At 45.1% G+C, this 12,616-nt stretch overlaps 1 protein-coding gene and 1 long non-coding RNA gene across 2 annotated transcripts in view; one reads left to right on the top strand and one right to left on the bottom strand.

Annotated features, from left to right (window-relative positions):
- The window catches only part of LOC106502652, a 38,836-nt gene extending 27,715 nt beyond the window's left edge, over window positions 1–11,121 (bottom strand). The window contains exons 1-2 of the long non-coding RNA XR_001296299.2: window positions 11,061–11,121; window positions 9,190–9,252 (exon numbers count right to left, since the gene is read on the bottom strand). This is a non-coding gene — a long non-coding RNA (uncharacterized LOC106502652). The remainder of the gene's footprint in view (window positions 1–9,189; window positions 9,253–11,060) is intronic.
- On the top strand, window positions 11,688–12,278 carry RHOB (ras homolog family member B). The gene has a single exon (NM_001285685.1). It carries the CDS (start codon window positions 11,688–11,690, stop codon window positions 12,276–12,278), a length of 591 nt encoding a protein of 196 aa, NP_001272614.1.

The following is a 12,616-nucleotide window of genomic DNA, read 5'->3' as shown; positions in this document are numbered from 1 at the left end:
ACTTTATTTAATGCTCTATGGTGATCTAAATGGGAAGGAAATCCCCAAAGAGGGGATATGTATATGTATATATATGTATACTGTAGCTGATTCACATTGCTGTGCAACAGAAAATAAAACAACATTGTAAAACAACTATACTCCAGCAAAAATCAAAAAAGAAATAGACAGCCTATTTGGTTATCCATTCCCGTGGAACAAACCATCCCAAAACATAATGGCTTAAGACAGCAACATTGCATTATTTCTTATGATTGTGCGGGTTGCCTCAGGGAGTTCTTCTTTTTCTCATGGTGTTGGCTAGAAGGTTAGGAAGCGAAGTTCAGTTGATCCCACCCACATAGCTGGTAGTTGATGCTGGCCACTGCCTGGTAATTTAGCAGTGGCCACTGGCCAGGGACCCAGCTATTTTCATTTGGGCTTTTCCGTGAGTGTCCAAAAAGCCTGGCAGCCCAATTCCAGGAAGAAGCATTCCCAAAAGGCAAGCCTCAATATGCAAATATTTATCAAGCTGTGGCTTGCATCATTCTTGCTGATGTTCCACTGGCTTAAGCTAGTCACGTGGCCAAGGTCAGACTCACCATGGGAGGGAACCACACAAGGAGATGAATACTGGGGGCGTAGTTCATTGAGGGCCACTGTAGAACAATACACCTTTTAGTTCAAGTCTATTCTGGCCCCTCCCTATGCCTATTTATAGTGCTTGCCACACTGGATTGAAATAGTTTAATTGTTATGACTACTGTACTATATTGTCACTTATGTTTATGGACTGGAGCTCTTCTGAGGGCTGGGACTCTGGTTCCTCCCTGAAAACAGTGTGTCTGCAGAGTAAGTGATTGAATGAGAGCAGCGGCTGTCATTAACCTTCTTCATGTCTGCCAGGCTTAAGCTCGGCCCCTACGTTGTTTAGACAGAGGAAGTTCAACAGCTGTGAGATGCCAACTACATCAGATCCTTGTGTGCCTTAAAGCATGGCAGCTAGCCCTATAGCAAAGTCCTGATATACAGGAGGCCCCTAGTACATGAGTGTGGAATGAATGGGTGACTGCATGAGCAGGTGGACTTCCTAGGCATATCACTGTGATTTCCAAGCTACAAACACATCAGTTTTTTTCCTTAAACATACATCGTAACCAAGCTGAGCAGAAATCACACAACTCCACCTCTCACAGATGAAACAGTTTCATCAGAGAATTGTCGAAAAGAGAGCTTCTTCAGCGCTCTCCTTTTTTGACTGAGGACCCTCATGAAGAACAGTCTCTTTCACTGAGCTGTGTTCCACTAGCCTGTGCGCCTGAAGCAGAAGCTGAGGTCCTGGAATGGTGGAGTGAATTGTCTTTCATAGTCTCCCCACGACTATGACATCGGATCCCCAGACTGGTTGGTTCTGAGCAGTGGCTCCTCATATAGGCTCTGTCTCATGCTATAAATAGCCACAGCCACATCTTCAGTGACAGCACACTGGAGTGTGGAAACTCATTGTGTATGCAACTCCTCCCTATTGCAAAATTCTGATATCATCAGAGAACACAAGAAGTGAATCAACCCTGTATAAATACTTTGATTAGATCACTTGCTTTCAAGACTGAAAAAAGAGGGGGAGGTGAAGAGAAAAAGTTTGGTGTCATTGCCTTCTGGACTGACATAAGGGTGTAACATCTCCCACCCAGCTGAATGCTAACCCCGATGGAGCTGTGGGGATGACTTTTTCTTACTTAAGACTATGTTTCTCTACTTTCCATCCTTTGGAATATGTCATCTTTTGAACCTCAGTCTAAATAACTCAAATAGAAGAAGGTCTTGAATAACAAAATTCAAGAAAAAATATTTTTTTTGTTTTATGAAATTACTTTTTCAGTTTTTGAAATAATTAACAGTATTATTTTCTTCCCAAGCAAGTAAAGAATCTGCTTGCAATATGGGAGGCCCAGGTTCAGTTTCTGAGTCAGGAAGATCCCCTGGAGAAGGGAATGGCAACCCACTCTGGTATTCTTGCCTGGGAAATCCCAAGGATAGAAGAAGGAGCCCAGTGGGCTACAGTCCATGGGGTTGAAAAGAGTTGGACATGACTGAGTAACTAACACTTTGACTTTTTCTACAGGTGATCCCCTTTGATCTGTAAAAAATGAAATTCATCTAGTCAGGGGCCACACACTCGTTCTACCTGGCCAAATCCAGCCTGCTCTGTCTGTGCCTTTCTTGACCAGCACAGTAGTTGGTTGTTTTTTAAAAATTTGGCTGTAGCATGTGAACTCTAGTTCTCTAACCAGGATTGAACCCAGGCCCTCTGCATCGGGATTGCAAAATCTTAACCACTGGACCATGAGGGAAGTCCCAGAAGTTAGTTTTTAAGTTCTGAGCTTCTTCTCGCTCAGATGGGGCATGTTCTCCAGTTCCCCGCAGTTTCCACTGCTGCCGTTACGTCCCACACACAGTTCACTGCAGAACCCTGTAGGCAATTAAGTTTCCAGTCTCTGAGTGCTAGCTCTTATTTTACAAATGGGGAAACAGACTCAGAGAGGTTGATTTTCCCAAGACTGTACAGCTAAGAACTAGAAGACATGAAAAGTGGTTCTCCAGGCTCCAGGTACACAAGACTGTCTCTCTTCTGCTTACTGTTACCTCCACATCACTTCCCGCAGCTTTGGCGAAATGAACAAATCTATGTGAAATTTCAATAACTGTCATAGAAACAGCAAGCTTTCCTCAGGTGGATTTTGTAATAATAACACATCTAAGGGTGAGTTCTGTGACCTTCCTCTTTCTGTTTTGCCCATTCACTCCACAGGGCAAGACAAACTTCACCCCACAGTGTCACTGGGCAACCCTCAGGTGTAAAAAGAGGAGCGTTTTCCTACTTCTCCCTTCTCAGCAGATGGCTCTGATGGGAATCTTTCTCCACGTGATACCCATACTGGAAATGATTCAGATGGTGCAGATGGGCACGTCTTCTGGAAAAATCCTACTGGTTACTCAAAGCCCTGCTCAACCTTGAACTCCTGTGTGAAGCTGGCTCCACCCTTCAATTACATATAAGTGAGGACTTACCCACAGCAGGGGCTGAGTGTGTCCCTAGCTGGCAGTTCTAAGTCTTACTTACTTACTTAACCTTTTGGGTCTTCACTTCCCCATCTCCACTCTCTCCTCTCAGTCCATATTTTCTGAATTGAATCGAGATAACTGAGGTTGATATGAGAGTTCCAGAAAACAAACTGTATCTCTCAATTTTCTACCCAAATTGGACAAGGACTAGATTTTGGTTCTCTTCTCTGGAAAGTAAGTGTTAGTTACTCAGTCATTTCAGACTCTTTGTGACCCCATGGACTATAGCCCTCTAGGCTCCTCTCTCTATGGAATTCTCCAGGCAAGAATACTAGAGTGGGTAGCCATTCCCTTCTCCACGGGATCTTCCTGACCCAAGGACTGAACCCAGAGTCTCCTGCATTGCAAGCAAATTCTTCACCATCTGAGCCACCAGAAAAGCCTGTCATTGTGCAAAAATGCCCAAATAGCCTCTATTCTTCAAGAAAACATTGCCTAGTGCTGGGAAAAGAGTCAGACAGGCAAGGGAGGGGGCTGCTGCATTGAAAAGTCCTAGAGGGGCCTGGCTTGCAAAGTGGTGATGAAGTGGGACAGGGAGACCCTAGATAGCCCCCTAATCACAGTGTTTATCTTAGGGTCTGAGACTGTCTGAAATCCAGCAGTAGAGTTTAGGAAATAAAAGGAAATCCTACCTCTAACCCCCAAGGGAAGATTAAGGAGCTCCAGGGGCCTCATATCAAGGTGACTCCCTGAAAGGGTGGGTGGTGAATGAGAGAGTACAAAGGAAGTCACATGAATTTGTAGATCATTTAGAGCAGTACTGTCCAAGAGAAATATAATATAAACTGCAGGTATAATTTAAAATATTCTAGTTATCACAGTAAAAGAAAAAAAATACAAAGGTAAAATTTATTTGAATTGCATATCCAAATATACCTAACATTAAATCTCATACTTAAAAAATGCACTATATCCAAAATATATCATATCAACATACAATTAATATAAAAATTACTCATGAACTATTTTACATGTTTTTCAATCTAAGTCTTTAAGTTCTAGCATTTATTGTATAATTGTAGCACATCTCAATTTGGGTGCTAAATTTTCATCAAAAATATTCAACCTGTATGTAGATTTCAAAAAATTTCTAGTAAGGAAAAGTAGTTTCACATACTCAATTTGTTTCAAACATACATAAACATTTCCCAACAACTAACTGAATTGAATATCAGTTTTTACTAGTTTTTTATTAAAAATTTTTTGGGGTGGTCCATATCAGTGCTGGGCTTCCCCGGTGGCCCAGATGTAAAGAATCAGCCTGCAGTGCAGGAGAAATGGGTTCAATCCCTGGGCTGAGAAAATCCCTGGAGAAGGGAATGGCAACTCACTCCAGTACTCTTGCTGGAGAATTCCATGGACAGAGGAGACTGGCAGGCTACAGTCCATGGAGATCACAGAGTCAGACATAGCTGAGCAAGTCACACACACACTCACATCAGTATTAATTTGATTATTCAGCTTTATTGAGATATAATTGACATCTAAAACTATGTAACTTTAAGGTGTACAATAACAGTGTTGATTTTTTTTAAAAATTTAATCTTCACTGGATCTTAGCTGCAGTGTGCAGGATCTAGTTCCCTGATTAGGGATTGAACTCAGGCCCCCTGCATTGGTAACATGGAGTTTTAGCCACTGGGCCACCAGGGAAGTCCCAGTGGTGTTGATTTGATATATTTACATATTGCAAAATGATTACCACCATAGCAATAACTAACACCTCCATCACATCACATCATTACCATTTTTTTTAACCATTTCTTTTAGTGGTGAAAACATTTAGGAACTACTCTCTTGGCAATTGTCAAGCATATAATACAGTATTTATAACTAAAATCATCATGCTATATATTAGATTACTAGAACTTATTCATCTTCTGCGTGCATGCTAAGTCACTTCAGTCGTATCTGACTCTTCGTGACCCTATGGACTATAGCCCACCAGGCTCCTCTGTCCATGGGATTCTCTAGGCAAGAATATTGGAGTGGGTTGCCATTCCCACCTCCAGGGAATCTTCCAGGGATTCATCTTCAAACTGGAAATTTATACTCTTCGATTAACATTTCCCCTTTTCCCCTACCTTGAATATCAGCTTGAAAATTTAAATTTATTAAAATCAGATAGTATTAAAAACAGTACTTCAGTGGTACCAGCAGCATTTTACATGAGGCTATCAGCTATTAGGTTGGACAATGCACTTTTAGACTGATCAGGAGCTGCCCCATTGCGCACTGCCTACTCCCCTTGGTATGACACAGGGAGTCTGATCAGAGGTCAATGTCCACATTTTGAAGTTTAACCTTCTAGCTATGGTTGTTCTCCTGTGAGTGCACCCTCTCTGTCTTAGGCCTGGGTCTAACCGGGTCACAATCTCGGGATGGGAGAGGGTTGTCTGAACTGCTGTTGCTTATTATTTAACTTATATGCAGAGTACATCATGAGAAATGCTGGGCTGGAGGAAGCACAAGCTGGAATCAAGATTGCTAGGAGAAATATCAATAACCTCAGATATGCAGATAACACCACCCTTATGGCAGAAAGAGATGAAGAACTAAGGAGCCTCTTGATGAAAGTGAAAGAAGAGAGTGAAAAAGTTGGCTTAAAACCCAACATTCAGAAAACGAAGATCATGGCATCCGGTCCCATCACTTCATGGCAAATAGATGGGGAAACAGTGGAAACAGTGGCTGACTTTATTTTGGGGGGCTCCAAAATCACTGTGGATGGTGATTGCAGCCATGAAATTAAAAGATGCTTGCTCCTTGGAAGGAAAGTTATGACCAACCTAGACAGCATATTAAAAAGCAGAGACATTACTTTGCCAACAAAGGTCGGTCTAGTCAAGGCTATGGTTTTTCCAGTAGTCACATATGGATGTGAGAGTTGGACTATAAAGAAAGCTGAGTGCAGAAGAATTGATGCTTTTGAACTATGGTGTTGGAGAAGACTCTTGAGAGTCCCTTGGACTGCAAGGAGATCCAACCAGTCCATCTTAAAGATCAGTCCTGGGTGTTCATTGGAGGGAATGATGTTGAAGCTGAAACTCCAATACTTTGGCCACCTGATGAGGAAAGCTGACTCATGTGAAAACACCTTGATGCTGGGAAAGATTGAGGGCAGGAGGAGAAGGGGTCAACAGAGGATGAGATGGCTGATGGCATCACCGACACAATGGACATGGGTTTGGGTGGACTCTGGGAGTTGGTGATAGACAGGGAAGCCTGGCGTGCTGTAGTTCATGGGGTCGCAAAGAGTCAGACACGACTGAACAACTGAACTGAGCTGAACTGATAGCTGGAGAACCCAGAAAGCAGTTTGATGCCTCAGCTATGTAATGCATGGCTGAATGGGTCCCAAACAGACCATATGGGATCACCTCGAATTTTCCATATGAAAAAGCACAGTTAGGTCTACAATAGCCTTTCCCTTTTAGAAACTCACTGCATTGAGAAGAAAAGTTGACAATTTTCCTAGACACTCAAAGCTACTACTTGAATTAGAAAGAGTTTAAAAATCAAAAGAATGCCAGGAATGTCTATGGTATTGCTGGCTTCCAGTAAATGCTTATCCATAAATGAATTATTATTAGTTCTAATTATATCAGATTATCCAATGATGGTTTTTTAGCTGGAGGAGAAAGCAGATGATTTTTGCAGTTCAAATTACTTTATAACTTTCTATACATCGTGATTAGGTTAAAAGAAATTCCATTGGTATATAAATTAGTAAGTTTCCACAGCTGTTATCTCCTCTAATCTCTTTTAGTCATTACTATTTAACTAGGAAGGAATTAATTTTTTTAAGTGTATGTGAAAAAAGTTCTGTGTGTATATAAATATATATGTGAAGAATTTTTAAAGAAGCTGCTTGTGAAACAAGTAGAGGTTTTACATCCCATGAAATATCTTAAAAATAGTCATAAAATACCTCCCTTCTGGCTAAAGTTTTATATAATCACATATATAATATATATAGAAAATATTTGTAAGATATTTGTATATAGCTTATATATGTGTATAAATTGCCAAAATTCATTGGATCATGGAGAAAGGAAGGGAATTCCAGAAAAACATCTACTTCTGCTTCATTAACTAGACTAAAGCCTTGACTGTGTGGATCACAGCAAACTCGGAAAAATTCTTAGAAACAGGAGTACCTGACCACCTTACCCGTCTCCTGAAAAAGTTATATGCAGGTAAAGAAGCAAGAGTTAGAAATGGACATGGACAAACATACTGGTCCCAAACTGGGAAAGGAGTACAAGGCTGGATATTGTCACCCTGCTTTTATATGCAGAGTATATCATGAGAAATGTCTGGCTGGATGAATCACCAAGCTAGAATTAAGATTGCCAGGAGAAATATCAACAACCTCAGATATACACATGATACCACTCTAATGGCAGAAAGTGAAGAGGAACTAAAAAGCCTCTTGATGAGGAGAGGAGAGTGGAAAAGCCGGTTTGAAATTCTACACTCAAAAAACTAAGATCATGGCATCTGGTCCCTTCATTTCATGGCAAATAGAAGGGGAAAAAGTGGAAGCAGTGACAGATTTTATTTTGGAGGGCTCCAAAATCACTGTGAATGGTGACTGCAGCCATGAAATTAAAAGACACTTGCTCCTTGGAAGGAAACCTATGACAAACCTAGACAAGGTATTAAAAAACAGAGACATCACTTTGCCAAAAAAGGTCCCTATAGTCAAAACTATGGTTTTTCCAGTAGTCATGTACTGTTGTGAGAGTTGGACCATAATGAAGGTTCAACTTCAAATAATTGATGCTTTCCAATTGTGCTGGAGAAGACTCTCGAGAGTTCCTTGGACACCAAGGAGATCAAACCAGTCAATCCTAAGAAAAATCAGTCCTGAATATTCACTGAAAGGAATGTTGCTTAAGCTGAAGCTCCAATACTTTGGCTACTTGATTCGAAGAGCCCACTCCCTGGGAAAGATTGCAGGCAGGAGAAGGGGGCGGCAGAGGATGAGATGGTTAGATAGTGTCACTGACTCAGTGTACATGAATTTGAGCAAATTCTAGGAGGTAGTGGAGAACAGAGGAGCTGAAGTCCATGGGATGGCAAAAACTCAGACATGACTTAGTGACTGAACCACCACAATTATATATATATTTTTTGAGTTAGGGGGAAAAAAAAGCCCTGTAAAAATTGCCACAAGGTGGCACTAAAATCCAATGAACATTCCAGTCTCTTAGTCTGTTCTTGTCTGTATGGAGTGAGGGCGGCGGGAGAGGGGGGCTGATTTACAGGCAATGTGTAGGAGACAGTGGACAAAAAAAGATGAAATAAATTAAGCTGAAGACAGGAGGTAGATTAACATCTCCCTTTTGTCTGAAGGATAATTTCCGTCTCTCACTAGTGTGGATATCTGTCATACAATGAATGTATATGTTAATAAAGTTAACTATTAAAATGATTTGTTCTTGATGATTCAGTTTTATCCTTGCCTTTTGCCAGCGTATTGTGAAGGGAGGGGAGAGGCAAGGAGGAGACCCTTTGGGACATCATCTAGTTTCGGAAAATTTATCCTGTGACTGGTACGATCTTTGAAGTAGCCACTGTCCACAAAGCTTGTCAAAGTACCCTGGATATACACATGAATACCATGGAAAGAAGTTGCTACAGAAAATAGATTTTTTTCTACTTGTTTATTTTGGCATAATTTACCAACTGAATATTTCTAGAAATTATTTTGATATTGAGATTCAAGCTTGGAACACCTCATATAATATGTCTGAGAATCAGGAAATGAGTGAATTGAATCCTTCTTCCTGATTCTTTGTTTTCCTGTTGTTTTCTTTTAAACACATGGTACAAAGCTTTAATTGTTTGATGTTTTCTTAATATTTGAAGCTTAATGACACAGCCAAGATTCCCAAACTATACTAAGATGAAGGAAAGTAGTATTAACAATACAGCTATAAAAGGTTTTGACTATAGGAGGAAAAACTTGGGTAAGATTTTTCTAATAGGCTAGCTAAAATTTGAAAGAAAGGAAAAAGTTTCAAAAATGGAGCCTTAAACAAATGATCCAAAAGAAAAAAACAAACAAAACCTTACTTTCTCTTGTGAGATTCCACTGTGGAAAAATTGTTTACTTATTGACAGTTCAGTTTCTTAGATCTGAAAAACAAACAAACAAAAAAAACACTAAGCATTGTAGTGGAGGTAATCCAACGTGAGGGAAGCAGATTTGGTCATTTGAACGAGGTTAGCTTTTAAATGATACTAGAACTAATGTCTTATTTGACCTGATGATATCTGTGCCCATCTGAGACCTACGTTTTGACACATGGATCACATTTTTCGCATATATGAGTAAATGGCTCAGTTACAGCTGGTGCCCAGGTTTGACTGGATGGTTAGTACAGACTGGAGTTTGAGATAAGAGACTTCCAGAAAGTTCCAACTAAGTTCCTGAGCATTTAAGTGAATTCTCCACAGTCATTTACTGATTCTTACGTAGATGCAGACTCCGGCATTGTGCCAGCGCTTCAAGATGCTAAGATAAGAAAGAATTCGGGCCTTCCAATGGCTTCCAGTCAGAGGGGGAGTCAGAAGTAGGAGGCAATAACCTCATCGTGATCAAACACTGAAGGTAGGAGGAGAAGGGGATGACAGAAGATGAGATGGTTGGATGGCCTCACCAATTAGATGGACATGAGTTTGAGCAGGCTCTAGGAGTTGGTGATGCACAGGGAAGCCTGGCGTGCTGCAGCCCATGGGGTCGTAAAGAGTCAGACAGGACTGAGCGACTGAATTGAACTGAACCTCATCGTGATGTAGTGAGTCTCTCCTTTCTGAAACGCCAAGAAGCATCCCACTCCCTCCAGAATGGAAATGGCCCAACCTGTGTAGTTGGTTCCTCCACAACTGGTCTCCATCCTGAGTTTCAACTCTTTCTCTCCCAACCAAGGGAAGCCACACTAAGCTATTCTCTTTTGTTAGAATTTGTCCTACTCTTTCCCCACATCTCTGTTTTTGCTCAAGCTGTTCCTCCTTCCTGGGAGGTCCTCCCTCCCTTCCTCCTTCCATCAGCCTCCCCACCTCTTCTGTCCATTAAGATGCTTTGACTTAGGCCCCTCTAGATCAGACATAAGTGTCATCTCCTGCAGAATACAAGGAGTAGATGAAATAAGTCCTGGTGGGTCGCCAGAGACTAGGTTTCTAGCACACTCCCCACCCTCAAACACACACACTAATTTGTCCTGTTCTAGCCTGCAAGTTTCTCAGCCCACCCATCCGGGCTTCAGCCTATTCTTGCCTAATGGGGTGTGGGGTGGTTGGATTTTATTGCACTACTTACTTCAGATAAACCAGGATCCAAATTAATCCTGCAAGCCAGGACTGAGGCTGCCCTTTTCTGTCTGGTTACTTCCTGAGTGTACCTGAAGTTCTGCAATCAGCCTCGACCTTCCCTTTTCACTGACCCTCTTTCCCTGAACCTTCACCTGGAGACCTTAGGCTGGGAGCCCGAGAAAGGGGTAAAGAGACTGGCTTGTTAAAGCCGGAAACCGGAACCAGGCCCACCCATAAGGCACCCTCTAGCAGATCCAAACACGGCCCAGGGAGAGAGAACCCTCGTGGAAGGATGGTGGCAGGCTCGACAAGGGGAGGGGCTGCTTCTAAAAGAAAAAAGAAAAAGAAAAAACAACAACAAACCACAACCTTGATTGGAAATAAGCCTGTGTGCGTGTGTGTCTGCGTGTCTGTGCATTTAAAAAGAAAACCACGTTAAAGGAGCCGCTCCCTACCCTACAGGTCCGACCACCCGCTGGGAGTTTGCGAAGCAAGCAAGGCAATACGAGTGGGAGAGACTCATTCACGCGCCCACAAAGTGCCTCCTGTCTCGGAACCGCTCGCCCAGGCCCCGCGGGCTGCTCCGGGCAGCCGTCTCCAGCCCTTCGGTCCCGCGCGCAGAAAGAGCGAACCTTGACGCAGCCAGACACCCGCAGCTCCCGCCGCGGCGGCAAACTCCCCAGTCGCCGCCTCTCCCAGCCCCGCGGCCTGGGCAGTCAATCAAGCCCGCCCGGCCCCGCCCGTGGGCTGCAGGGGACGGCCAATCAAAGCCAAGCTCCGCAGCGATGAGCTCAGTCGGCTTGCTTCCCATTGGACGGCTATATTAAGAAAGTCGCCGAACTCTTTAAATAGCGGGCGCTAGGGCCGCAGCCTGCATCTGCCGCCGCAGTCGGGCTGAGTTCGTGTTCTCTCTTGTGTTTTCGCCTAGGCCTAGGGAGATCCAGGAGGGAGCTAGGCCGCGTCCGCTTGCTCTGGCCACCGTTTGCTCACAAAGGCGCCGACCCGAGACCAGGGGCGAGGAGAGCGGCCGCCGCTCGGGAGCAGCGCGGAGACGCACCGTGCGCCCTATGCCCCCGAGTCCCCCACCGCCCCCGCCGCGGCAGCCGGAGCACTACGAGGGAACGCGCGCCATCCCGGGACCTGGGTGCAGCTAGCGACCCTTGTCCCCAGCGCGCAGCCCGAGGTGAGCAGTGAGCGGCGAGCGGGACGGCAGCGAGGCGTTCGCGGGGCCCCTCCTGCTGCCCGGGCCCGGCCCGCTTATGGCGGCCATCCGCAAGAAGCTGGTGGTGGTGGGCGACGGCGCGTGCGGCAAGACGTGCCTGCTGATTGTGTTCAGTAAGGATGAGTTCCCCGAGGTGTACGTGCCCACAGTCTTCGAGAACTATGTGGCCGACATCGAGGTGGACGGCAAGCAGGTGGAGCTGGCGCTGTGGGACACTGCGGGGCAGGAGGACTACGACCGCCTGCGGCCGCTCTCCTACCCGGACACCGACGTGATCCTCATGTGCTTTTCGGTGGACAGCCCGGATTCGCTGGAGAACATCCCCGAGAAGTGGGTGCCCGAGGTGAAGCACTTCTGCCCCAACGTGCCCATCATCCTCGTGGCCAACAAGAAAGACCTGCGCAGCGATGAGCACGTCCGCACAGAGCTGGCCCGCATGAAGCAGGAACCGGTGCGCACGGATGACGGCCGCGCTATGGCCGTGCGCATCCAAGCCTACGACTACCTCGAATGCTCGGCCAAGACCAAGGAGGGCGTCCGAGAGGTCTTCGAGACGGCCACGCGCGCCGCGCTGCAGAAGCGCTACGGCTCCCAGAACGGCTGCATCAACTGCTGCAAGGTGCTATGAGGGCCGCGCCCGACCCGCCTGCCCCTGCCAGCGCAGCTCCCCATCCCGGGCCCGTCCCCCACGAGCCCGGAGAAGGGGAGAACCTTGCCCCCCCCCAAAGACCCCCACCGGACTGCCTGGCGTCTGCTTTCAGCCCCGGCAGCCGTGGCCTGGAGACTCAGGCTCTGGCACCCGAGAATCGGCCGCGTGGTAGGCACCCGGCGCCCCCTTTCCAAGTGTCTGTGCGTCCGGCTGTGGCACAGGCTTGGCCACCCCACTGAGTGCCAAGGGTCCCCTGAACACCATTTTCTGAAGAGCCAAGCCTCTTCAGGGTGTGTGGCTGTGTGTATGTTCGACTC

Source organism: Capra hircus, chromosome 11 (genome assembly GCF_001704415.2).
Source record: "Capra hircus breed San Clemente chromosome 11, ASM170441v1, whole genome shotgun sequence".
Classification (NCBI taxonomy): domain Eukaryota; kingdom Metazoa; phylum Chordata; class Mammalia; order Artiodactyla; family Bovidae; genus Capra; species Capra hircus.
Note: the sequence above shows the minus strand (reverse complement) of the source record. Positions and strands in the feature narration are given on the sequence as shown.

What these genes read in the sequence shown, in the direction of transcription:
- RHOB (NM_001285685.1), top strand. Translation starts at nt 11,688, where the DNA reads ATGGCGGCCATCCGCAAGAAGCTGGTGGTGGTGGGCGACGGCGCGTGC.